The sequence below is a fragment of the Dermacentor variabilis genome, chromosome 3, assembly GCF_050947875.1.
Source record: "Dermacentor variabilis isolate Ectoservices chromosome 3, ASM5094787v1, whole genome shotgun sequence".
Lineage (NCBI taxonomy): Eukaryota > Metazoa > Arthropoda > Arachnida > Ixodida > Ixodidae > Dermacentor > Dermacentor variabilis.
The window spans coordinates 59269959-59296795 of NC_134570.1; the positions used below are offsets into that span (position 1 = coordinate 59269959).

Below are 26837 nucleotides of genomic sequence, written 5' to 3' on the forward strand. Positions count from 1 at the left end.
ATTCGGGGCCTATGAGCGTGGCTCAACTAACTACGGGGGATTGATCATGAATCGGGCGGCAGTAGGCAAAAAGGGAACAAATTTTAACGGAATTTTGTAAATTGACAATGATATATTAAATTAACGCTAATCAGTAATATCAATTTTCAGGCTATGTTATTTTAATGAATCTCTTTCACGACAACTTCTATCAACGGGCATTTTCCACGGCATACGTGCCGCTCTTCCATGGTAAAAAATATATATAATAAAATTTATCCGGTGCTGCGTGGATTCGAACCCGCGGCATGTATTTAGGCAGTCTTGTCTAAATATACAGGGTGTTGTTTTTTAGAAGGTTCAAATTTTTTTTTTAAATTGCCTTTGGCAGATACACTCTTAAGACACCCTTTGGAGTGTATCTCTGCCCCACAACGATAATCGTCATCTGCCTTGCTTGCGTTTCCTTTCTTGAAAACGCTGCGCCCGCTACTTTCCTGTCGGGAATGATATGTCATTCTGATCACGCGCATGCCGTTCGTTGCAGGGAAGTACTGGGCTCGCCGCGCGAAAGAAAGGAAATGCGGACAAGACAGATGACGGTTATTGTTGTGTGGCAAAAGGGTGTACTTTTGCTTAAGAGTGTAGCACAATTCTAACCCTTGATCTAAATTACTCGCTGAGTTTGCCATTACTTTCACGAGAAGTCAATAGCCTAATTAAATAATGAACCTAATTACTCTAACAAACGTTTTATTTAATTATTTTACGGCAGATATTTGAATCTACTAATTATAGCTGGTGAGTTCGCAAGGCTTATCGGCTTGGATCGAATTCTCCTGACTGCACCATTTTCGATATACTAATTTTCAAAGTGTCCGACGAAGTACGTTGGCGTTCCAGTTAGTTCTGTGCTTCGATGCATGAAACAGAGTTTTCTTAAAAGAAGTACAATTTTGGACCTTCTGGAAAAAAAAGAACACCCGCATAACTAGACGCCTGTTCAGAGATCGCCGCAGCTCCTTCAGGTTGCGCAGCGCGTCCGGACCAAGCGCAGGAGCGGAGCCCGGCGGCAGCACACGCCTCGTACATGACGCGTTCCGGCGGTGGCTATACGGTGTGTTGCTACATTGCTTCAATGCTAATTGCTTTACCGTCGACAGTCATCCTGCGGCGGCGTGTCTTGGGAGTCTTTTTTTTATCATTCTTGCTTTTATCTCTCGGATGCACACGAAACCACAAATTCAGCGTTTCCCTGCAATCAATAGCTCTCAGACACTTTTTTCTCGATGATCAAAGTTTGTTGTCCACCGTCCCGTAGCGCAGCTAAATTAGACTGTGATGGCCAGCTGTGAATGATCATAATGAAACGTGCTTACAGTGCCAAGGAAAATGAAACGCAGACGTGAAATTCACGGGGCGGACGGTGAACCTTATTCGCGGTGACAGTTAAGTGGCCTTACTACACACGTTGGCCTGTACCGAGATGTCCAGCTCCCGTCCTCTGCATTTTGTGTTTGTATTTTCTTCTTCCTTACAACTGTAACAATGTTTCACAATGCCAGCAACCAGCTCGCCCATCTCTCAGCATTTGTAGCATCGGTGAATGGTTCCCGTCGGAGGATGTAGCACGGATAGCATCTCGACTTCCAGGCGAATGCTTCGATCGCACTGAAGCCGCGGTTAGCTTCGGCGAGTTCTGCGTGAATGCTTTGATATATCACAGTGACAAATGCCGAGATACACGGATGCGGCGTTTGTATTACTTTTTTTTTTTTTGTCGCAGCCCTATATATACGCACCTTGCAACAGAATGATAGCGCTGCGACGCTTTAACTTATCACTCCAGCGTCGCGGCCATCAGCCGTTCGCTGTGTGAGAGAAACGAGACGACGCGCCAAACAAGAGAGGCGCCCATCTTTCATCGCTCGTCCGGGTGCTACGCGCCGCAACAGCCGGGCTTTGCCGGACTCGCACCCGTATTCTAGAATGTTCCTCGACTCAGTGCGTTACCTCGGCTCAATGAAGATGCTGACGAACTGCAGCTATGGCCGTTGCATCAGGCGGGCGTCCGTAAATGCTCTAGCCATTGAAACCTTTTAAAAAAAGGAGTATACAATACAAATAAAAGGCCAGAAAGAAAGTATTGATAGTACGCGCTTAAGGTTGGACGCTCTTGGCGTTTTAATTGAATACTCAGATAGAGACAACGGCCGAGCGGGGCGAGCGTGAGCACCAAGAACAACAACCGTCTTCTTCGTCTTCTGCTGGCGCCCGTATTTCCCATTACAATATATTGGTTGTTTGTCAGCAGCCCGCAGACACAGCCACGTTCCTTTTTTATCCAGTGGTCGTGACACAGCACTCCATCAGTCACGGAAATGCCACTTATCTCCTCGTCGCACGAACGTGACATTGAGGCGGCGCCTCGACGTCAGCGCCACCTCCAGAAGCGTGGCATCGAGGCACCGTACTTCTTGGTAAAGTCACTGCAAGTTGCAGTGACTTTAGTACTTGGCTGGAGCCGGCGAAGAGCTTCAGCACGAGCTGCGTTTCCGAATACAGTGGTCACGCTTCTGTTCGCGCTTCTAATAACAAGCATTATCGTTATCATTATCTAATAACAAGCATTATCCCTGTTCGTCACGCAGGCTCACCACCACTGTTCGCTAGCCAGGACTTTGTCATCGGCTGTTACGTCATCAACGTAACAGTCGCCGCGCCGACAGATGCCGACTGGGGTCGAGAGTAAGTGCGCTTGCTCTAAAAGTGAGCGCGAGAGTAGGAGGTTATGGAGCCGAATCCAGAAGGCTTTTCGTTGGCAAGCGCCCTGTTTCATTGGCCAACTGTCTTTGGTAATGATATGTCTAGCATCAGGACTGGCTCATATTTCTTTCTCTTACGAATGATTATAGTGTAGGTATTCTTCGTGAATTCATCTGAAAAGCGGTGTTGCGCTAGAATTGTTCGTGATATAATTGTTCTCCAGCCAATCCTGAAACTAGACGTATTATTGGCGAAGGCGACCGGCCACTGGCAAAGTCCACTTATGCTTTGTAAAGCTTTGTACATTCGGCCCCTCGTCTATGGGCTCTGTTGCTGTGGTACTGTTGGTCACTGTGGAAAGATTCAGCCCAAGGTCCCTTTAGTCATATTTGAATAACAACTCGAAAATGAGACTGGCGTTGGCGCCCCTGCCAAATGAAATAATGTCAGTGTTCCTCACATTTACCACTCCTTTTTTTTTTTTCTCGCTCCTTTTTTTTTCCTTTATTGGGTTCTCTTTCGCAATCTCCGGTGCTGCTGCCCGGTACAGTGTTTGCTGTCGGCACAGTTGCTTCGACAGCTGGGCCAGCGTGCCTAGCTTGACGTCACAACCTATAATGAATACACGCTTCAACGACGCGACCAAGGACGTCGCCAAAAGTTTGTACATAACCGACTCGGGAGCCAGCCAACGAGAGGGACTTAAAGCAGCGTGGTCACTGTTCCAACCTCAGAGTGCTCAACCTCCAGCCTGCTCAACTTGCTCGATCCCACTTTCATGGGAAGCTAGGTAATGCTTACAAGGACACCCTCGAACTGACTGAGATTTGCAGGAGCGTGACCTTGCCTCGCCCCGCCTATCCAATCCCCTTGAAGCACATTTAGCATTTCATTTCATTTCATATATTGTACCTTCAAGGCCCGAAGGCGTTACGGAGGCGTTACGTTACGAAGGCGTTACGTTACGAAGGCGTTACGTTACGAAGGCGTCACGTTACGAAGGCATTCAAGGAGTCCGTTTGGGAAGCACTGACCCTGAGCCCCTAAGTTGTGACAGCGGATGACGGCCCTACGCAAAAAAAAAAAATGAAAAGAAAAACTGTAAATGCAGGACTCCGCTTTCCGAGTACCGATGACCTGTGTGGCACGCTTTGAGAATGCTGCGTGCTACTCTTGCATTGTACGCTCGTTTGAACTTCTTCGTGCTTCTCTCCTTTCTTTCTGCTCCCCCTGGGCCCCTCCCCTCACGCAAAGTAGCTATGTAAACTTTCCTGTATTTGTATACCTGCCGTCTCTTTGAAGGGGTGACATCTGCAGTCTATCCTATTCTAATAAGGTACTGCTTGACGTGAGCTCGCAGCCGTGCTTCCTCGACAAGCAGTTCCGCATTACAAAGGTAACATCCTTGCATACTGATCGCGCTAAGATAGGGCATTGCGTCAAGGGCTGTGCGAGATAAGCCTTCGATAGCTTGACGAGCAAGATCGTCTACTCTCACGGCCAGGTGCACGTTCCTGGCAGAGGATGCCGAAGAATCTTCCTTGGTGTTCGCCTTCTCATCAGTGCTTTCGTTGCATCTTCTTCAGCAGCCTCCTAAACGGTGCGGATTGTAACGTGAGGTCTATGACGCTCGACCGTCGCAGTAACGTACGGTCAGGGAGAAAGTAACTGTGACCACGGGTACACTGCCCCCTCCGTTGGCTGGCCGAAAAGAACAGACAGGCAGACAGCGCCATCTTTTCTGACGGGAGGTAGTTGTAGTGGGAAGCAGAGAGCGAGGCTGGAGACAGGAAATAAGTTAACACGGAGCGTAATGGTGGGGGACGTGGCGAAGATTCCCCCGAGCAGGAGGGCGAGCAGCCCATATAGGCAGTGCGTTGCGAAGCGGGTTCACTGCGCTTTCCGCTTGGCTTCGACGTAGGTCAGGACGATCTTCATCCTCGGCTGAACCACCAAGTCGTCCGTACCCGGCAGGCAGATGTCTTCGTACACCAACTGCGCACACAGAATGAACGCGAGGCGGTGAGAATTAGGAACGTTTCCACCTCTCCTTTGGCACAGCGGTACACACGCTGTTCTCTATAGATTAGAACTTCGAGCAGCGTGCTGCAATGCAAACAAAAGCGTATCACGGCATCTGCCTCTAAGTTCCGGATACAGGTCTCAAGGCTTGAGTGAACTGAAACTGAAACATTTCTCTCTTTGTTCGCTCAGCACATCAGTGGTCGAGAGCCCTGGCGAGTACTTGGGGACGTCAACATGCGAGCCGACGCCGAAATGCTTAAATATAAGCTACGTACACCATATCTTTCGTATGCGCATGCACGCCCATAGCATATACTTTGGTGATTCTGCAAATGCAAGAAAACTGACAAGCTCAACGTGGCAACCAATGCTTTCCATCAAAAATGTGATGTGAAATGAATCTCTAGAACAGATCACACACACACAACACACACACACACACACACACACACAAACACACACACACACACACACACACACACACACAGACACACACACACACACACACACACACGCACGCACACACACACACACACACACACACACACACACACACGCATGCACGCACGCACGCGCACACACACGCGCGCGCGCGCGCCACAAAGAAAAGGTATCACTCCCGAGCGCCACTAAAACCACAGCTACTACATCGCGCAGTAGGTATTCTATAGGCACACGCGCTTACATACTTTGACTTCTAAATGAAACGGTCGCAAACTCCCTTTTCCTTTTAATGTTTAGGATAAAAATAGGACAGCACAGCCCGTTCTTCCCGGGTTGTCCCATTGGTGAACCAAGTTCTAGAAAAGCATGAGCCTGCTACCTCTGTTGAAACCTTCCCTAGTGCAGGGTAGCAAACCGGAGGATTTAACTCTCGTTAACCTCCCTGCCTTTCTCTCTCTCTCTCCCTTTCTCGCGTTCGCCTCACCACTGCCACGACCTCCGAGAAAAATGGCGTAGAGCAAAAAAAAAATTTGTTAGCCGTGATTTCGGAGGCCATGCCGCAACCTCCACCCCGAACGGTGTTTTACCACCGGGGTTTCCTCCCCCCTCCCCCTCACCTTTCCGAAGCGGTCCGAGATGGCGATCTTCCAGGCGCGCTCGGGCGACGCTCTGAGCCCCGCGACGGACTCGACGATGTAGCAGGCCCGCGTGGCCGAGAATCCCAGGTGGAGGACGCCGCTTCCCCGGCCGGTGTCCTCGGCCAGCTTGTAGTCGGCGCGCCTCAGCGCTTCCACCAGGGACATCTTGGGCGAGACGGTGATGCTGGCGTCCAGGTCTTCGCCGTCGCTCCGCACCACCAGCTTGGCGCCGGGCTGCGAGGAGAGAGATACCACGCACGAGGGCCGCGGGGCACACTGTTACTTTTTTGTTATTCAGAATGCCCCTAAAGGCCCCCTCGCAGGAGGGTATTGCGTGTGGGGGGGAGGGGGGCAGTAACGCATACAGATGTCATCATCATCAGCTGCCTATTTTATGTACGCTGCAGAAGACGAAGGCCTCTCCCCGCGATCTCCAATTACCCCTGCCTCAGATGTAACAAATGTTTAATAAGTCGAAACAAAGGCGGAAACTGATAAACTATAATCACAATAAAATAAATGATGATGCAAGGCCAATAAGATTGGCGCAGTATTAATAATAATCGGAAGTGTACAAAAAGAGAATGCGAATCACAAGCACACAGAAATGGAGGGTAATCTGGTTTATAAAAAGCACAGGCGCCATAGTTGCGGGTAACTGACAGTTTGGCTTTACATAACTTACAATGAGAATATGTAACGCATATATGCGGAATCTGCCACGTACATATTAAAAGGTCCCGATGTACGAGGATGCAAGAGGATTGTCCTATGGATTTTCAGGCAAGATTGGCTCACAGGAAATAGCTGAGTAAAAGAAACCGCCAGCATGTGTCGGAGCTCTAAATTTGAGAAACAAATGCAAACTTTGTAGTTGCTTCGCCAACTTCCTGTAAGCAAAGTGTGCCGAAGAGTACAAAAACATGTGTGTCCTTGACGAAATGGCACTAAAACAAGGGGCGAATTGCAACGAAAATCCGCTTCCTCTTCTCCCATTCACCGCCTCGAACGATGAATATTCACGAAATAGCTTTCGATAACTTGCCCCGAAAGCATGTCATTTGAGAAAACACAAGCCCAGTAGAGCCAGTCGAAAGAAAATATTTTCGAGCCGCCACCTGAGGCCACAACAACCAAAACTGCCCGACCATTCTTCTTTAACAAAGTTTATTTCCTTCTTCCAGGAGCGAAACGATGCAACCCCACCTTAGCGACATCGCGCCCAGTAGCTCGTCAATATTGGCGAGTCAATAGACGAGTTGGCGTTTTTGTAAACAAACGCACGTACTACAAACAAGAAGAGCCAGACGGCCGCGTCGACACTTCTGCCCTTGACGAAGAATATTCTTTGCGCACGTCGATTAACCTTGCATACCGATAAAATTCGCACCAGCGAACTCCACAGGCGTGAATTTTGTCGGCACGCAAGATTAGTAGGCGTGCGCAAAAAAAAAGAAAGAAGAAGAAACTTTATTAAAGAATAGTCCGGCAGTTCTTGCTGTGTAGAACTTGTTGCTGGGCGAGTTGGTTGGGATCTAAAGAATGCATTGTTGCGCCAAAAAAAGGAAAATAAAGACTTGGGAAGGAAGAGTACGAAACGAGCGCTCAATCTGTCGTTTCGTACTCTTCCTTCCCAAGTCTTTATTTTCCTTTTTTGGCGCAACAATGCATTCTTTAGAGTTCTTGCTGTGGTGGCCTCAGGTGACGGCTCGCAAAAAAAAAAAAAAAAACTGCTTTTTGCAAGGTCCTCTTTTGCCAGCTCACGGAAAGTGACAGCGGATCTTCATGACGTCACGCTCCGTATGGTTTACCCATGGCGCCGGTGGCGAGAGGATATACCTTCGGCGTGCCCCCCCCCCCCCCCCCTAGTGCCAAAGCCCAAAAAAACGAACACACTGTAATGAACATGTGTCTGGGCTGTGCGCCAACGCTTCTTATAAGAGGCCCAAGGGCTTCGTTTTGAGAAACAGGGATGCTTCGCCATCGTCGATCAGTTAACCACCAGGAGGTCTTCTAGAATTTCATCTCACAGAATGCGGCAGCGCAGCTGATTTCAAAATGACCCGCGCGTGTCGTTTGTACGAGCAGAGTAAGGAGATAATAACGCGCGGTGAAATGTTAGAGGAGCTTGCTATCAGTCAAAAGTCGAGATAAATGTCCCAAGAACACCGCTAAGATCGCCTTGTAAGCGCAAGAAGTACAAATTGTATCTACTGCCGCATGCTGTCTCCAGAACATATAGGCGCTGGACACCCCTCCAACGGTACGCGTACTAGTCGAGATTGCCAAGATCTTTCGTAAGAACGCGCTCCTGTGTACCATGCTTTTGATTGCACATTAAAGAATCCTAAGCGGTGAGAATTATATCGGGTTTAAGTCGCGAAACCTTAGACAGTGGGCCGTGAGAGATGTCATAGTGGAGAGTCCCGGGTTAATTTTGACCACCTAAATTTCTTTTCTTTTTTTTTTTACCTTGACCCTAAAGCACGGTACGTGAGCGCGGCCGCATTTGCACTCCGCTCCCACTGGAATGTGGCCGCGAACCAAAACTGCGGCCTCGTACTTATCTGCAGGACGCCATAGCAGCGTGGCCCACCACGGCGGCGGGGGGCCCAATTCAACCGAAGCACTCAACTACGACCTTCCCTCAAGAACCGCGTGTTGATTTGGGGCGTCAGACGCTCTAAACTTTTTAACCTTCCTTTGAGACACTGGTCCCAGGGAGACAAGATATTTAGTTTTGACGTTGCGTGTTGCGGTGTTTTTCAGTGTATGCTGTCGGCTTGTAATGGCGACGGCGCATAATCAACGCTTCAATTTTCATCATACCTATCTGGAGTAGCACGCAATGCGTGCTACGAGGGAAACTTCTTAAATATTAGTTAATGAACTCTCTCTCTCTCTCAACACTATCAATCAATCAATCAATCAATCAATTAAAGTAATTATCTTTGTTCTATAGGCTGCTGACGCAGTGGTACAAAGGCGAATGCGCGCACGATATACTGACCGGCGGTCGGAGATTCCTAATGGGCGGCAGGGGCGCGAACTCCGTGTTCGGCATGAAGGCGCTGCTCAGGCCCGAGAAGATGGGACCGTGCGGGGGCACCAGCTGGTAGGCGGGGCCAGCGCCCCCTAGGCACAGCTCCTGGATCGCTTCCAGCGCCATCGGGGACAAGCCCTGCGATGGAAGGAAGAAAAGAAGAAAACATACCCGGCGGTGAAGAACAGTCAGTCTTGTACTGCTTGAGCAGTATAAGTGTGCGTATGTTGGCAACTCTCGAATAACGATTCGAATAGTGTCCTATTCGGTTCTGTCTTCAAATACAATAGTCACACTTCGTAAATGCAAATATTTTTCGAATACTTTTCGAGTAATTAGAAACGTCAACTGCGCCGAAATAAACATAAAGTTGGAGCAAAAGGTACGTTAAATTTTCACCCCCGCCGGCACAGTATAGACATAAAACAAGAGAACTTGCGTAATGGAAGCAGGCTATGTCACTTGGGTAGTCATTGTTTTACAGGCTGTACAGCGATCATTCGCGCTCTCTGAAGAGCACTGGGCATGGGAAGAAAGTGCTTGTTTGCTCCTTAATGCTACATTTGAGCGTTTAATAACGCCTCATAACGTACTATGTAATGACAGCAGCTTGCTAACTTTAAGAATACTGAGAGTTAAACATCGTTTAATTGCGGTAACGGGTATTAATTATTCGGAAGCGATTCGAAAAGTATTCGATCACAAAAATCACTATTCGCACACCTATGCTTAGTAGTGGAACTTTTAAATAATGGGCAATATCTTGAGAATTCGGGTGACCGTCGGTACACGTGGTTGTTATCGGAAGTTCCGAAGCCAGTGCTCCCGTGGACGGAGTAGGACGGAGTCAGGCATGGATGTATGAGAAAAAATTCCTCAACGTGTATGACACTGCTTCGCGCACCACCGCACCCTCTTCCAGACTTTACATTCATCCCTCTGAACCTAGTGCCGCGGGCTGGCTGACCGTACAACTAACTGATGCCAAGGCCTGAGAGACACTTTGCAGCCTTCACTGACACCCGCGCTGAAGAAAGCAGCAAGCGAGACCCTGAACTTACGGCCTCCTTTCCTTGCCAATAAATTTGTTTATTTTACAGGCACGGATAACATTACAAAATAGAGATAGGCAGGATGCTATGTTAGAATAGCTCTTGTACAATCTAATAATTTCATGCAGGCAAGGTAACAATTTGTCGTCCTTCCCCCCCCCCCCCGACTAATATATTATGACAAAAAATTCGAGGAGACCTAGACATTTATAATCAGTTGTGAATGCGAAAGCATTAGTGTCCAATCGAACGGCGCCGAGCAGTCCTTCAAATTTTGCACCGCGAGCAGTGTACCGTAGCGGCACGTGCTGCCAGAGCCAGCAAGCAGCAGCAGCAGCCTGCGGTGCCAACGCCGCATACCACCGACGACCTGGGCGACGAGACTGAGAAAGCAGCAGCGGCAACCAAGGCCGGCAGACGCGCGCAGCTAAAACCTCTTAAATTACCTAATTGAAACCAAGCGATTTCCATGTTAGATTGATCGTTCTCCCTCCCAACCATAGCTTTCTTTTATTTCTTATCTTTTATTAACTATTATTGTTAATATTATTATTATTATCTTATACCCGGTTTTCATCTGATTATTTCCTTTTTCTCCAAGCACAAAACGTTTACTTTTAGACTCACACGCCCAAATTGTTAACTCCCTTGTTATCATTATTATTTAGGCACCTAATTAAACCGCCCGATTCTTGGCCAATCCCCCACTGTGGGTATGTGCCACGGCCACTCAGGACAACAACAACAACAACTTCGTAAAGTAGTGCCACGCTTTGAAGAATGCCGGCTCCTCCTCGCACGCTCTGGCCGAGGCCGACGCCGCGTCGCTATTGGCCTAATAGCATCACGTGGGCCCTCGCGCCGTGCATGAGCGCCATTTTTGCTCGAGAAGCGTCTACGGAGTGGCGAGGAGCGCATGTTGGCGCCGTCGCTGCGCTCGAGCACTGTAGGCGGAGCCACGGTCGAGGAGGGAGCGTGAAAAAGAGGAGAAACGAGGAGGAGGGAAGACAGAGGAGGAGAGTGTAACTACTTTACGAAGTTTAAGGGGCTTTACGCGCAGCAGCTAAGCCCAGTGGTGGTGAGAGAGAGATACGGAACAAGCGCCGGCTTCCGAGAGCGAGGATGACGTGCGTCGTGGCGATGCCCTTTCCCCTCACGCTACACCTGACGCACTACTGCGGCAGCAGGTGTACCCTTTCGCCCACTCTGCTCCGTCGAGGGGCGCTCGCGGCGTGCCGTCGCAGCCAATGACAATGGCTAGGTGCCGTTTCGCAGCTACAGACTACATACGCCGGCTTTCTCGCTCAATGGGCCATTTGACGCTTTCACATTACAAACGTAAAGACAATTACTATTATCGATCATCATCACATAGTCGACGAAGAGCTTTTGACTTTGAATGTCATTCGTGAATATCGGAGTACGAGAATACGGTAAGATTGGATTATATTCTGTGGTTTCGCGTACCAAAAACCGCGATTTGATTATGAGGCACACCGTAGCGGGGGACTCTGGCTTAATTTTGACCGCCGGGGGCTCTTTAACGTGCCCCCAACGCACGGGAGACTGGCACATTTCGCCCCCATCGAAATGCGGCCGCCGCGGCCGGAACTTGGTCCCCGGACCTCGAGCTCAGCAGCACAACACCTATAACCGCCAAGCGACCGCGGCGGGTAATACGGTAAGATCGTCAGCATACAACTTTATAATGAAATTCAACGCTCTACATTCTCGAAAGCGAGGATACTTGGGGTATGGTCGTGCGGCATCGTTGGCGCAGAAAACAGCGCGAGCGCCTCTACGGTACCTCAAGCCGAGAGTTCTTTGGGACCACTCAAAGACTCTGTGTTCATGTGTTTCGACTGGTAGAGTTGTTCCTCTCCCCTTATTTCTCGTTTTTCATCCCTATACATACCCTTTCCTCAGTGCAGGGTATCAAACCGGACGGGCGTCTGCTTAACATGTCCTGTCTTTCCTTTCTCTTCTCTCTTTCTCTCTACGCAGACACGTAATATGACCTGCTTAAATTTGTGCGCCAGAAAAAAAAAATGCTAAAAGATCAGGCTGAAGCAAGCACACAAACGCGGGACACCGAGTTGGCTTTGTGTAGTCGCTTCGGTCCGGTCTCTCAGTGTATTATTTGCACACAAACGTAAGTACTTTTTAGCCAGCTAACCCCGTTGTCGAGTTTTCCGCAACGGCGCATACCTCTTCACTGGCGACCTTTCGCTTGATGGACGAGTACAGCGCCGAGTAGAGCTGCTTGACGACCCCGGACACGGTCATGCCCTGAAGCTTGGCGAAGCGCTCGATGAGCCTCTCCAAGTCGCCCATGGTCATCGACGCCAGGGTGGCGTCCAGGGAGCACGACTCGGACGACGTCGCCGCCGAGGAGCCGACGTCGTTCTTCTTGGCGAGCAGCGGCGGCGAGGCGGACTTGCGGTCCACCTCGATGGCGTTGGTCCGGAAGGCGTCCTCCTCCGGCGGTCGCGGACTCGCAACAGCCGCGGCCGCAAGCAGGGAGGCGGCGCTCAGCAGACGGAGCAGCATGGTCGGGCCGATGACGAGACGTCCGCGCATTCAACGCCTCGAGAGACGGGTCGCACCGCTGGTATTTTTTCTTTCTTCTGCGCAAACAAAAAGCAACACGGATCCAGCGATCAGCGCCCCATATCTCGGCCAGCCCTCCGACAAAGGTCGCGTATAAGGCAGCACACTTTTGAGCTATTGAATGATTCGTGGAGTTCCTCAAATTTAAGCGACACTCGGGCTACGAGAGACGCCTTGGTGGAGAGGCGTCCCCGATTGACTTTGACCACCCGGTGTTCTTTGACGTGCACCTAAATGGAGCACGCGAGCTTTTCCTGCATTTCGTCCCCCGTCGAAGTGCGGCCGTCGCGGCTGGCAATCGAACCCGTGTCCTCGTGTTCGGCAACAGAACACCACAGCCACTGCGACTGCGGCGCGGCGGGCCGGCTAACCAGTATACTGCGAGCACTAGTGGTCTTATTAGGCAGTAACACGAAGGCCTATTAGCACTACTGGGCCCGCTTAATGCGCGTTTAGTCTACTTTTACGCATCCTTGAAAGTTTTCCTTAATGAGTTCGGTTGTACGGGACTGCATGACAGAGCGCTATGAAATGACCAGTCTGATATTTAAGTCGAAACGCGTTGTTCTACAGCGACTCGTTGTAAAGGGCTAATAACTAAGGGACACATACGTGCAGCTACTGTAGAACAGTTTTTAGTTCGTAAGTACCATTTGCCATTGGCCAGCCGCCTTCGCGGTTTAAACGTTCATTATCCAGATTGGCTTCCATCATTTACGAAAAGTTCTGGCGGTAAAAACTTTATTTTCTTAGAATTGGGGGGCGGGGGGGGGGGGGGGAGGGTACTATACGCGCCCACAAATCTCTCGTGCATGCGTACATGCATGCTTAACAACGCTTCCTTTCAGTTGGCCGCATTATTTATCCTATAACGCCCGAGGCATTGAGTCATCAAGGAATGCTATGAGTCGTTAAAACCTTGCACCACCATTACGTACCTATATAGTATTTTACTACTGGAGAAACACTGCTGTTCAGGAACACTGTAACCGCGCGCGAGAGTTAAGCGTACATCATTAACCTTAAATGAAGACCGGGTCATTTGGCTGCACGCTATGCAGGCGTGGAACATTGAAAACGTCAAGAATCGTTAAGCGAGTAAAGACGCCAAAAGTATGAACTATAGTGGTGATGCCGCCTTGAACTTCCCACCACAGAAAGTTATATACGGGAGGCTATATTCCCACTCTGTCTGCCCGTGACGTCATGAATTTTGACAGCGTCCGTTCGGGTCATGGCTCCGGTTAAAGGCCATTCTGTAGATAAAGAACACGGATTAGGTTGGATTATCAGATTCAACCTGGTAAAAATTTCACTATTGGCGCTTCCGTAGTGTAACTGCCAAAACACTCGAAAATGTATTCTAATCCGTGACGTACACCTTACGCCCTGGCGCCTCGGCTTGCGCGCAGAAATCGAGGTGACATACTTTGACCTTCGTATTATCTAACAGTATAACCAATAGTTTTTCCACTAAATAAATGGCAGCAGAGTTCTCAAGGCATACTTCCCCATTCGAAGTCGATTTATCGCATCTCTTTAATGTTCACTTGGGAGGGACCGCTAGGCGTAGATGAAGGCACGGGGCCTGCCCCGTGTACATTATCAGCTGCTTACGGGTTTCGTTGTTTCACTAAATTTCCTATCTGGCCGATATTGAACCGGCAACAATCGACTGCGAATGCAGATGCGTGAGGCGGTGCTGGTGACGTACTCCGATAGGCGCCCGACACTAGGACAACGGATAAACTCGGCACGCTTGTGCGAAGCTGCTGAATTGCGACTCAATTTTCTCCGCGACCGCCGGCTGCGGGCGGATCACGTGACCTCCTCGGCGTGGCGCAACCGCGTTACTCCTACACCAGCGGCTACTAAGAGTGCACCCTCCCTGTCCGTTCATATTCATTCATACGCCTGAATAAATGACTTCGGATTCGCAAGGACACTTTCAACGCACTTATCGGCACCTAGGAGGCCTGGCCTATGCTTGCGCTGCTAAGTTTTCATGCACAGGAATTTCGACGATGACCCTTTGGATGTCTGAAGAACTTCACCGCAGTGCACCAACGTAACTCAATGGGCAGCATTTCCAATATAATGACTTTAGGGAAGGCCTCCCGAATTTTAACAACTCTCAGTGAGCAACGTCGAGAAGGTACATCCTTTTATTAGCATCCGTATTTACGGCTCCTTGCTGCGTTAAAGCAGTATTTTGGTCAACACTGAAACACTGGCATCACGCAGCAGCAAAGTGCCGTGAATACACATGTTATTAGAACGACGTACCCTCTCGACATTGCTAATTGAAAGTTGTTGAAATTCGGGCGGCCTTTTGAAATAACCCATTTAAGAATTCTGCCCATTGAGTTACGTTGGTGCATTGCGGTGAAGTTCGAGAGATGGCCGCAAGTGCAATGTCTAAAATTCCCGGGTATGAGACCGAAATGTCCATCGCCGTGCTCACTGCGACAACTTCAAGATTATTTTAGACTGTCCACAAGGCGCCCTCGCAGCTCCTGTGACAATGTATTCGTTTCTCAGACTCAACCGGACTCACTCAGGCTCTGTGCGAGTATAAGTGAGTCTGAGAGTGAATCGACTGATGAGTGAGCTCACCCGTTCTACGGAGGCACTCACTCACTCTCACACTCGCATCCACTCACACTCGCTGACAGTCATTCATGCGTTCCTACTCACGTCGCCTCACTCACCGGTACACGCTCCCATTTTTTATTGCTCTCCCCTCGTGCCCTTACAATCACAAGTACGCCTGCCAAAGTGTAAGTGTACGAGTGGGCGTACTCTTGAGTGAGCATGCCGCCGACCTATGAATTCTAGCCACAGAATAACTTGTACGCGGGTGTAACGAGGGAACTTAGCGTCAGTCAGATTATAAGCCACAGCCGCCTAGCCCTCATATATTTCCCACAATTCACTATATGCCCTCCCACGTTACTTTTTGCGAAGCTTGGCTTTTTGCTTTTTTTTGTTTTGACACGAGTTTACCGCCCGCATGTCCTCGTTCAGGACCACTGCTTCTTGTGGATGCCGCTCGTGAATACACTGTTAGATTCACTGGAAATCACTTGAAGTCATCATCGCATTTGCAGTGCATGTGATTCAGGCGTACTTAAACTCACTCAGTACTCATGCGAGCTTCATCATACTGGAACTCACGGGAGGTGTCGGAGGTGTTGCAAAGGAGTTATCGAGTCTCCAGGTGAAGACCTGGCCCAGCAGTCTGGACATTGACCCCGGAGAGGGCCCAGGCAAAGACGAGGCGACGTAACGAACAGCTAAACGCTTAACTTCATCGCTGCGAATAGAGTGGTCGGCTCGACACAGGCTCGTAACACAGGCGATGTCTATGAGGCGAAGGCTATGTTACGAAGGCCAAAGAACTTTAGATTTTATTGTACCTCTTGTAACACCACAGCTGTACCGCTCGGGGACGTGTTCGTGCCACTCAACGTCACGCCGGTTGGATAAACTGGAGTCTACGCAGCTTTGGAACCAATGTACGATATCCTGCGAATTATTTGAGATATGCCTCGTCGACTAAGCGGCCGTGTAAAACGGCAACTTTACTTTCATTCAGTCGGTGTAGGCTTAATTAAAGGTTTGTTGACGAGAAAACATTTCATAATTTCAACGAAAAGCGGTTACTCTCGAACAGTACTTGCAGCGTACTATTTCGCACTTGTCAAACATCCCTTGCGCTGACTTCTTGCCAGTGAATCTCATGATCACTTTTCAATGCGAATTCCGTTAACGTTATAGCCTGCATTAGCATGACTTGAGACTGTTTCCGTTGAATACACTTTGAGAAAACATGAACTCGATCTTCAAACATGCCTTTGTCTGTGCGAGAATGAAAATAATTGAGTACTGGAAAAGTATATATTAAACGCAAAAAAATATCTCTTTAATGTTGCCGTGGTGCAACATCGCTTCATTGCACTTGCCTGCGTGTACCCTTCCTTCCTCTCCGTCTTGCGCATTTCGATAAGAACCAACAAATCTAAGTCGCTCGATTTCCGCTTTTCTCAATGTCCGCTTACACGACAAAACATACTGCAAGCACATGCACGAAGCGTTTGGCCACCATTGCCGCCTGTTTTGGTTGCATATTCGTATCGCTGGACAAATCCCGCCCGTGAGCCGCGGGCGAATTCCCAAGGCAGGGGCAAAGAAAGGGCTCCTTGTCATGAGTCGCGCGTTGCTAACTTGTCTTCCTTCTCTCTCACATGGACGCCTATGGGCCACTAATGTGCAGGAGCCGAGCTGAGTCGTTCGTGGTGACGTGTCTCTCGTATAAGTGGCGAAGAGAGCCTATTCAAAGCAACCTGAAAGGAGCCCTGAACCACTTTTTATCGAAATAGAGAAATGCATTTGAAGTCAAAATAGACTATTTCAGAAATACTTTGCCGCAAAAAGTACTTCAATGCGTTCAGCAGAAGCGGGGTTACTTGGCAATCAAACGTCCCCTGGGCGGTGCTTCCGCTCCTTCTACAATGACTTCGCATTGCGAAGGCTACGGCAAAGCGGAGCCTGCTCACAACGCTCCGCCTACTGAACGTCACTGTGACGCGCCTCTCAAATTTGATTTTGGATGTTCACGTAGACGCCACTACTTACGAATTCGACGCCTATAGGACGCGCCAAAGCTAAGCCAAAGCTAAACGCGGCTGCCCTCGTCCAGCCACAGTGAGCTCAGGTCACCGGAATCGTAGCGGCATGCACGCCATGGCGGCCGCGGTATCTGCGCTACGTAGCAGACCGTGGTTTCGCGTGGTTCAAGGCTAGTCGAGTGATAAAAAAAAACTGGCCGAAATTAGCGAGACCCGACGGCTACGAGACCGATAAGCAGGGTGGCCAAGGTTTAGTACCTGTATGGGGTGGCCGCGGCCGAGCGTGAGCAGACGACAGTCGGCTCCTTCCGGAAGTACGTAATTATTATCGAAATTCGAAAGCAGGTTTTCGCTTACTTGAACCTGTTTATTAAACTGCGTATATGAGAGAGAGAGAGAGAGAGAGAGAGAGAGAGAGAGAGAAAGAAAGAGAGAGATGAAGCGGAAAGGCAGATATGTTAACCAGATATGAGTCTCCGGTTTGCTACCCTACACTGGGGTTGGGAGATAGGGGTTGTAAATATACACAGAAACAGCGGGAGCAAGGGCACTGAGGAGAAGGCTTCTGTAAAAAAGAGAGCGTTTGAAAAAAAAAAAAGTAACTTCGCCCAGTAACAGCTGCAAAACTTCGGGAAACATGTTCACAGCAACGTATGCCATCCGCGGACTTCTTTCACCAAGCCCGAAGGGTGGTTCGAGACCCATTTAAAGTGAGAAAAACACAGAAGGCAAATTGTATGCAAATAATGGAAATTGTGCAAAGCGCAAGGCGCAGGTATGCTGAAGCGTTAGGCCCTTTTCTTGTTGTTGTATTTCGTTCCTCGTTATCCTCTGCTACTTTTCCTGCAGACCGGCTAACTGCGCGTGTCCTACCCATGCCGAAAAAATGTGGACACAACCCTAGTGACCCCTGATCACCCGATATCGTTAACTTCATCACGTTGCAAGCTATCGAATGAATAAATGAATGAACAACATTATTTGACAGGATTAAAATCCTGCAGGACCTGCGGGGGTGGGAGGCGACAGGCACATTTACTCGCGGTAGAGTTCCATTCCCTCCACGCCCCAGCGCAGGACGCCATCCTGCAGGCAAGGCTCGAGGCTGCATAGGACAGCGAACATATTGCAGCTGATGAAACGACATAATGTCTAAGTGACAACAATGCACTTCCTCCTCGCCAGCATGGTTTCCGCAAATGTTATTCTACACAATTAACGACAATTATTCACAACTTTGCTAGTGCCCTTGACACGTCAAGTCAAATTGACGGAATATTTTTAAACTTTAAGAACGCGTTTGACCTTGTTCGTCCCAGAAAAATTATAGAAAAACTGCAGTCCGCTGACCTTCCAGGCTATATTATTAACAGGGTGGCAGCTTATCTGTCTCATCGCAAGCAGTTTGTTTCGATTGATAATTACTGTTCTAACGAACTTTTAATAACCTCTGCAGTGCCTTAAGCTAGTGTGCGAAGACCTTTACTATTTCTAATATACATAAACGGCATCGCTAACGAAATTGCTCAACCTGTTCAACTTAGACTGTTTGCTGACGATTGTATATTGTTTAACGAGGTTACTTGTAATGAGGATCAATTAATACTTAACTCTGAAGTTCAAAACATTCTTTCCTGGTGCAGTCGGTGGGGCATGAAATTGAACAGGAAAAGAACTGTTTACATGTCCATAACACACAAAAAGAATCAACGAAATGTCCTGTGTCTGTAACGTCGGCTCTGAACCATTGACCAAAGTCAGCCAATATAGATATCTTGGAATCACAATAACCAGGTACTTTTGGCCCGTTTATTTCTTTCCCGGCTGGTGAAGAAAGACTGCGAAAAACAAAAAAAAAGATGGGGAGAAAGCTTTCGCTACTGTACTATTAAGGTTTTTTTCTTTTTTAAGTCACTTCAGTGACACCGGTCCTACCGATGGAGCGTGCCTAGAAAAAGTTTAGTACTGCATTGGCGATTGAAATCCAATTACAGTACAGTACTATGCATGCACGACCGATAGTGGTTCAATCCGTGCGAAATGCGAAAACACCCCATGTACTTAGATGTTTAGGTGCACGTTAGAGAACCCGAGGTGGTCGAAATTTCCTGAGTCCTCCACTACGGCGTGCCTCATAATCAGAAAATGGTTTTGGCACGTAAAAACCCCATAAATTAATTAGTGGTTCAATCCGTACGGCCGGGTCCGACGAGCACAGCGGCGTGCGGTGTTAAAACTCGAGCGACGCAGGCACGAGCCAACGTTTTCGACACGGGCACTAGCTGACGCTTCGACCAGTCCCCTTGTCAGAAGGCCGTGGCGTCATATCTATTGTTCGACCACTGCTAACCACTTCGCCTGTATGTTCTAGTGAACTTCGGCTAGCTTTCTACATGTAGGTTAGCGTTTTTTTTTTTACAGTTCTTAGTGTTCTTATTTAGATTCTCTTCCGGCTTCCTCGTTTCAGCGTTTAAACACGTGATCACATATTTTGCGTTTCTCCAGCGTACGCGCAAGAACGACAGAAACAGGTCGCTTCCATCGCTAACGTCGATAAGAGTCCGCCGCCATCAGACTAGTTTCTCTTGGGTCCTCGGCCTGTAATGCAAACAGCGCAGTCTCGATTACAGGTGCCGCTATAGCCTTTCTCCATAGCCATTGGGCTGGACGCACGGCTTTAGAGATGCCGCAACGTTGCGAATTAGTAATCCTCCTCGTATCATCATCATCATCATCAATCATCAGCCCTTTTCCTCCTCGTCCCTTGCGCCCAGTGTTGAGTAGCAGGCCACAGTAAGGTACATGTCAGGCCGACCTCTCTGCCTTTCTGTAAATATTTCTTTTCTCTCTCCGCACCATATCTAAACGATATTCGTGTATTGCTAATGTATTTCTCCTGTGATATTGGTGGTTTCTTTCGTTAATGCGATGAGCAATCTTTGCCCGCTTCAGGCGTTTTGAGCATTATCGGTCCATCTATCTATCATCTATAGCTTCTTACGCCGACCTAGTGGCCCAAGCTTTCTACCAACTTGGATAGCTGGGTATGCTGATCGTGGTGCTGTCTTCGTCTTCTAAGCCCACCCAATGGCTGGCCCAAGTGGTCTAGCATATTGGGCCACTAGGTATGTAATCGTGGTCATGCATGACGACGTCGTGGTCGTTGCATCGTGATCATTCCAGCTTGCTCATCGGACTCTCGTAGTGCCATCGTCGTCACCCCATCGTCGTCTTACAGTCCTCGTGCATTCCGTGTCATACCACCGTCGCGATGCCGTCGTGGTTGTTCCAACGTCGTCACTTCAGCTTCATCATCGGACTCTCGACATCGGACTCTCGTCATGCCATCGTCCGTCACACAGTTTTCGTGATGCAGCCGTCGTCACGATATTGTCGTCGTACATTCGTTGTGATCCATTGTCTACCGCCGTCACGCCGTCTTCGCCATTGCGTCGTCATCGTGCGGTCGTCGTCACGCCTTCGTTGTCACGTCGTGATGCCACCGTGGCCGTTCAATCTTCCTCATCCTAACTTGGTCATCCAACTCTCGCCGTGCCAGTCGCCGTCGTGCTATTGTCGTCACGTCGTCGTGGTCACGCTGTCGTTTTCATCATGGTCTCCATTTTCAGAAACGTCGTGCCTCTTTCGTCATGCCGTCGCACTCACACTGCCTTCCTCATTCCATCGATGTTATTATTCCTTCGTCATTTTTTTTTCTGAATCGTGCTGGTCGTCACTGACAGATGGCATAACCGGTCGATGAACATGACCGTTGTCATGCCATAACTGTGACTGGCGAGCACAGTCTTAAATCAGACAATTTAGCAAAGCCCGGTGTTATTCGATAACGATTTTCTCAACGTTTCCCCAGGAAGGGAACCTGCGGCATCCACGCTGTGTCATGATGCCACGAAGATCTGCTCATCACTGTTGTGTCATTCGAAGGAGATGTGCCATCAACCACGAAGGAATGAAAAAGTAAGCATACGTCTGAGGCAACGGCTTCTGTGCACAGCTTCTCTACACTGCTTCCCTAGAGTTTAGCATTGTCTGATTGACCCAGCGTGACAGGTTGGTTGCTTAGCACAACGCAGCACGTGCTCCTGAATAGTCTGAGCAGCGTGAAAGAACTAAAAACTGTCACGGATCATTGAAGCATAAGGGGAACCATCGATATACGAGACTCGATTTATGGGATGCATCGTCATGATTACGGCAAAATTGGGAGCTCCATCTCTTTACTTGTCTTTGGAAATGTACCTCAATTCACTCGTAATCTCGCCAGAGAAGAACGCCTCCAGTTCATTGCATCATAGACATCGCGCGTGGCCGCATGACCTACAGCGAGTTCCGAGAACTTCGCGATTAAGCAACCGATTCCGAAGCCTCACGCGCGCGTTGCTTGCGTGCACAGCTGTCAGAAGCGTGCACGCACATAGCTCGCTATGCATATCTCTTTCTGTTTTAGTTGCAAACCCTTAAAAAAATGTTTACAGCGCTCTATTCGGTCATTCATCCGCCGGCAGACAGCTTACGAGCAACAACAACAAAAAAAAAATGGAAATAGAAGCCAGAGACGACTCACCAGAAGACGGTGTCAGTGACTTGCTCGCCAGCACGTCAGGACGCAGCGAGAACGAGGAGCCATTGAAGTCCACTGTCGCTATTCATAGTACGGCTTCAAAAGAAAGCCAACCGCGATTACAGCCTTGCCCACTCGGCACTTTTTCCCTCGTGTACGCGGTAATACTAGGGTGAGTACGCGCACCCCCTTCTTGATCTTCTGGGAATGTTCACTTCTTGAGACGGGGTCAGCGTAAGAGTTTCGCGCGAGATCATAAAGGATTAGGCAAAAGGTCGCAAGGTTATTAGAAATTAGGGCACGAAAAGGTCTTCGGCGCCTGGTATCGGATTTCGGCCTGGTATACAAAAGCCTGGTAGCAGTGGATATTATGAATGAAGAGAGGGGGTGGGGGGAGAGCCGAGGACGGACGAGGCCCGGGTGCCGCAAAAACACGGGGAACTTTCCGCGCTATGGGTCGGTCGGTTTTTTTCCGGGTGTCAAGGAGAAACGGCGCACACACGATTGGTGTCTGGGGGGGTTTGTCCACTTCTTCGAGGGGCGGAGGGTGGTGGAAGAGGGGTGTAGTTCGCGAGAGCGTCCCTTGGAAGCAGTCCGCGCGCAGCAACGGTCCAGACAGCCGCCAGCTTTCTGTGCGGCCGCGGTGGCGGCGGCGCCAAACGCCGCGGCGTCGTCTGTTCGCGGCGCTCTCGCGCCAGCCGCAGTCCCGCAGGCGCCGACGCGAGAGATATCTGCCGCGAGCACCGTAACCCGAGCCAAGTGGAGCGGAAAAAACACTACTAGGTGCCAGCGAGCCGCGACGAGCGACTTATCCACCCTCGCGAGGCATATGGCCGGGCGAAAAGTCGCGCGCGGCAACATAGCGAAGGGCCTCATATACCTACCTTTTCTTCTTTTTTCCTCCCCTTGAAGATGCCGCCGCAACGAACGGAGGTGGTCCCACTGCAGGCCTCTACACACCACACAAACTGTCGCACAGCAGACTATGCTGTGATGGCATGCGTACGTGCTTATGTGTGTACATGTGTGTGCGTAGAAGTATAACGTACGTTACACGGACGGCCAAGTTCGACTCAGAAGAGAGCGTGCGTGAAAGAAAAGGAAAAGAGGGACAACGGCGAAGGCACCGTTGGGTTCCGCTTGTACCCTCCTTTCCCTCGAGAACGTGGCAGCCGCGAACTCGTGCCCTTCCCATCGTGGCCGAAACACGCCGCGACGTTTCCGTTCCCGATCGCTGCTCTTCTTCGGGAAGGGAAAAGCAGCTAGGCCTAACGAGGACGACTCGATCGCTCAAGTAGCAGTGTGCCCCCGGAATCGTCTGCTCTTGCTGCCGCAGCGTAGCCATCGGCGCGTGGCGGGAACGTAGTACTACGTAGCGCATACGGTCGCCGTCCGTCTGTCGTCTGCCATTCCGGACGTCGCAGACGGCGGCGGCGACGACGCCGAGCGCTGTCGTCTGCTTCAGAGACGAAGCGGCGCCATGACGAGGCGACGGCGTCGGGGCCCTCGTGTACTCCCCGCTGGAGACTGGCGGCTCTGGTCCTTCTTGGCTGAGGGCGGGAATGTCGGCCAACGTGATGGATTACGCCGGTCCACTTCATCATGAGCGGTGGCGCCGCCGCCACGTCTCCCTCCTCCTGGCGGCGCGACTTCTTCCTCTGAACAAATCTGGAGTTGTGGTTTGATGTCATTTGTTGCTGGCCTCTTGTAGGTGTTTCGTTCGGTCCCATGGCTACCCGCAGCTGGTCGGCTGTTATCTACTCGCGCGAGGAGGAAGTCAAAACACGAAATTTGACGCGCTGCGGGCCACGCGAGCGCGCTCCTCTCTCGCTGCACAGTGACCCCCGGCTCAATTCCCCTGTCTTCCGCATCTGCTACGAGGAATGCAAACAAGCGCGAGACGCCTTGGCCGTGCCGCCTTGTTTTGACTCTCTTCGAATGAATGATGCCTGAGAAGGCTGCAGGCAATAATTACCTCGGCAGCACCTGCGATGTTGTTTACATGCAGTTACGTGAGTCGTATCGGACCACTTGAAAGAAAACAGCTACGTTCGTTACTGGAGCACGCCATTCCTGCGTCGGCAGTGTATTTGCGAGCTGTATAAAAAGCCGAGAAAGCTTTATCGGAACGAAAGACATTCGTCAGGACCGGTGCATCGCAGCTATGGATCGCCGCATATATCCACATTTCCAGCTATTCAGACATACCAGGGAAAATGGTGAAGCAAAAGTGATTAGCCTTGCGAGCCACCCTTGTCCACCTCGTGCTACTATTGAAGCTCTGAGCCGGTGAATCCGTTACACGTGCTGTCAAGTTGCCTTGCAATGACCTGCAATCGACTGAGCCGTCTGCGCATTCGTGTGTATATTTCATGGCGAACACCTGAAGTGACACCTGAAGCCGGCCACCCGGCTAACGTCCACAACTTCTCATTAAAGCCAGCATCACTCTTGCGTGCTGGAGAATGATTTCACTGGCGCACTCAACACGATTACATGCTTTAAAAGCACCGTACGCTCCTATTCTACAGGACTAGTAAGCCTTCGTCGGCTCCCAATTTTTAAGTGTCCAACCCTATGCGGTATTTTACACCATTCCGACCTAGTATACTAGTGATCTTTTGTATTATAAAAGAAAAAAATTATTACAGCGACAAGAGCCATCTTAAAGGGACACTAAAGCGAAACAATAAATCAGTGTAGACTAATGAAGCATTGTTTGAGAACCCTGCAGGCAGTCATATAAAAAAAAATATTTTGATTATTAGATGAGAAAATGAAGGTCTAAGTATCAGTATTTGAATTTCGCGCCGAAATTCCATCGCCTGTACGTCAGCGTGACGTCAGGGATTCCAAAGTATGTTTTCGCGTTTAGGCCGCGTTGGCTCAGTAAAGGTTCCCGAAACTTGCCATGTTTAATATTTGGTCCCTTTAGAGCACAATGTATTCATCTTGAAGGGGCAGCGCAAAAAAAAAAAAAAGAAAACGACGACAGAAGGCAGGAACACACAGGACAGCGCTGACAGGACAGCGTGTTCCTGCCTTCTGTCGTCGTTTTTTTTTTTTTTTTGCGCTGCCCCTTCAAGATGTTCAACCAGTACCAACTCGCCCAAATGTCGATCCTTCTACAATGTAGTCAATCTGTACCGCTATATATAATTAGTAGGCCCTAGAAGATGCCATCAAAATCCAAGGCGTCGAAGCCACCAGGTGCGGGAACTTGAAGTAGGCGTCGCCACCCGTATTTCGTTCTTGCGCTTTTTATGGCTCACCAAACGTCTTATCGTTGTAAGAATGGTGTTTTTGGTGTTGTAGAAAGGTAATTTACTGATGCAGAAGAAATCGTTTTTCACTTTAGCGTCCCTTTAAACACTGACAACCCTGTCACGTATGCCGCAGGACGCGCGAGTCTTTCTTTACTCTCATCTTCAGCTGTACCTGGCTTCAATCGGCATCATGTTTGTTTCAATAAGTAAGAAAAGTGCGGGCTCATGAAAACACGAGCCCGTTCTACCGCCATCGCGTTTTTAACCAACGTAAGAAGTAGAAGCAGGCCACGTGGATTGTTCTTCAAGGACACTTCTTTCTCCGCGACCAGAGACTGTCGGCTTGAAATCAACGAAAACGTCGCTCCGCCTCGTGGAGCAGCAAGCGCTCCAATACAGTCCACCGCTCGCACAAGCGATTGTATCATTCACGGGAACAGTGGAAGCACGAAACTGCCAGTTTCATGTTCCTTGTTCTTTTTCTAGAACGGAAATCCCGACTCCAGCTGCCAGATTTCCGAACGTTGGCGATAACAGCTGAGGCAAACCGAGGTTCTTCGGGGCCACTTCGAGATCGGATTCCCCGGGACAGCCCTTCCTTTTGATCATCTTCCGCGTAGCATTGTCGAGACGTTGCAGCAAGAAGCTCACCGAGATGAGAAGCGTGGCGATAAATCTTCTACGTTTACAGTGAGTGCGTTTGTCCTTGACTGCCGTTTCGCGGGGCTGCAGCGGTTAGGCAAGGATACCGCACCGCAGGGAGTAGATATGGAGATAACGAGACGCCGCATCACTGTTTACTGCGAGCCTCGCAATGCGGCCACAGGCGGCCGCGATATCCCTACCAGCCCCCCCCCCCCCACCCCCCCACTCCGCTCTCATGTCTATAATGCTCCCGATCGGTGTGACGCCGGGACAAGAGTGTCATGGGAACGCAGGCGCTCTTAGCGTCACTTACTCGGGGATCCGTACTCGGATAAAAATGTCGATATGTGTTATGCGAATAAAGATAGGCCGATTCGTTTTTCCTTCGATAAGATGTTAATCTACGCCGCGTGAGACTTGATGGACATACAAATTTCTGCCTCTCACAATCGAAAGCTCAGAGTGCCCAGCCAGTGCAAAAGAAATCTGTATTCCGGATTGCATAGTAAATGTACTGGTTGCGTTGTTAATTGCTTGGCATTCTGCGTTCATTTGAAGGCAGGATGAATCCAGAATGAACGATAACTGGTATTCGGAAATTGTGGACAAAACTGACCCCCCTTTCTTCAGCATCCTGCTGTCCGAGGGAGTCGCTTTGTAAATATCGGTGTTTGCAGTAGCATATGCAGCTCAAGAGTAACATAACCCGCCACGGTTGCTTAGTGGCTATGGTGATGGGCTGCTAAGCACGAGGTCGCGGGATCCAGTCCCGGCCGTGGCGGCCGCATTTCGATGGGGGCCGAATGCGAAAATACCCGTGTGCTTAGATTTAGGTACACGTTAAAGAACTCCGGGTGGTCCGTATTTGCGGAGTCCCCCACCCACTACGGCGTGCCTTTCTTTCTTTATTTACTTCTTTGTTTCCATTGCTAAAATACAATGGCGGGGGCTAAGATAAAAGCTGCAATAAGGCAGCTTGAGGTAAACCACGATCATAATCACGATCACAATCAGATCGAAAAACCACGATCATAACCAGATCGTGGTTTTGGCACATAAAACATCAGAATGTAATTTTGTTTAAGAGTAGCATAGCTCACTATAAAAGAAGCAGCCGCGAGTCATGAAACTGATGGTGATTTCGGGCAACTTAGTA

The 26837-nt window shown here is 49.6% G+C and overlaps 1 protein-coding gene across 2 annotated transcripts in view; it reads right to left on the reverse strand.

Moving 5' to 3' along the window:
• Window positions 1-3208: 3208 nt before the first annotated feature.
• Window positions 3209-26837, reverse strand: part of LOC142575712 (uncharacterized) — a 51987-nt gene continuing 28358 nt past the window's right edge. Inside the window, exons 1-5 of one of the 2 annotated variants that reach the window (XM_075685278.1) lie at window positions 21774-22448; window positions 12156-12574; window positions 8863-9033; window positions 5832-6086; window positions 3209-4740 (exon numbers count right to left, since the gene is read on the reverse strand). In XM_075685278.1, coding sequence (XP_075541393.1) covers window positions 4636-4740; window positions 5832-6086; window positions 8863-9033; window positions 12156-12527 — 903 coding nt within the window. In that variant the 5' untranslated portion in view covers window positions 12528-12574; window positions 21774-22448 and the 3' untranslated portion in view covers window positions 3209-4635. Of the gene's footprint in view, window positions 4741-5831; window positions 6087-8862; window positions 9034-12155; window positions 12575-21773; window positions 22449-26837 lie in introns of those variants that run through there. The other variant, XM_075685279.1, reaches the window with a different exon arrangement.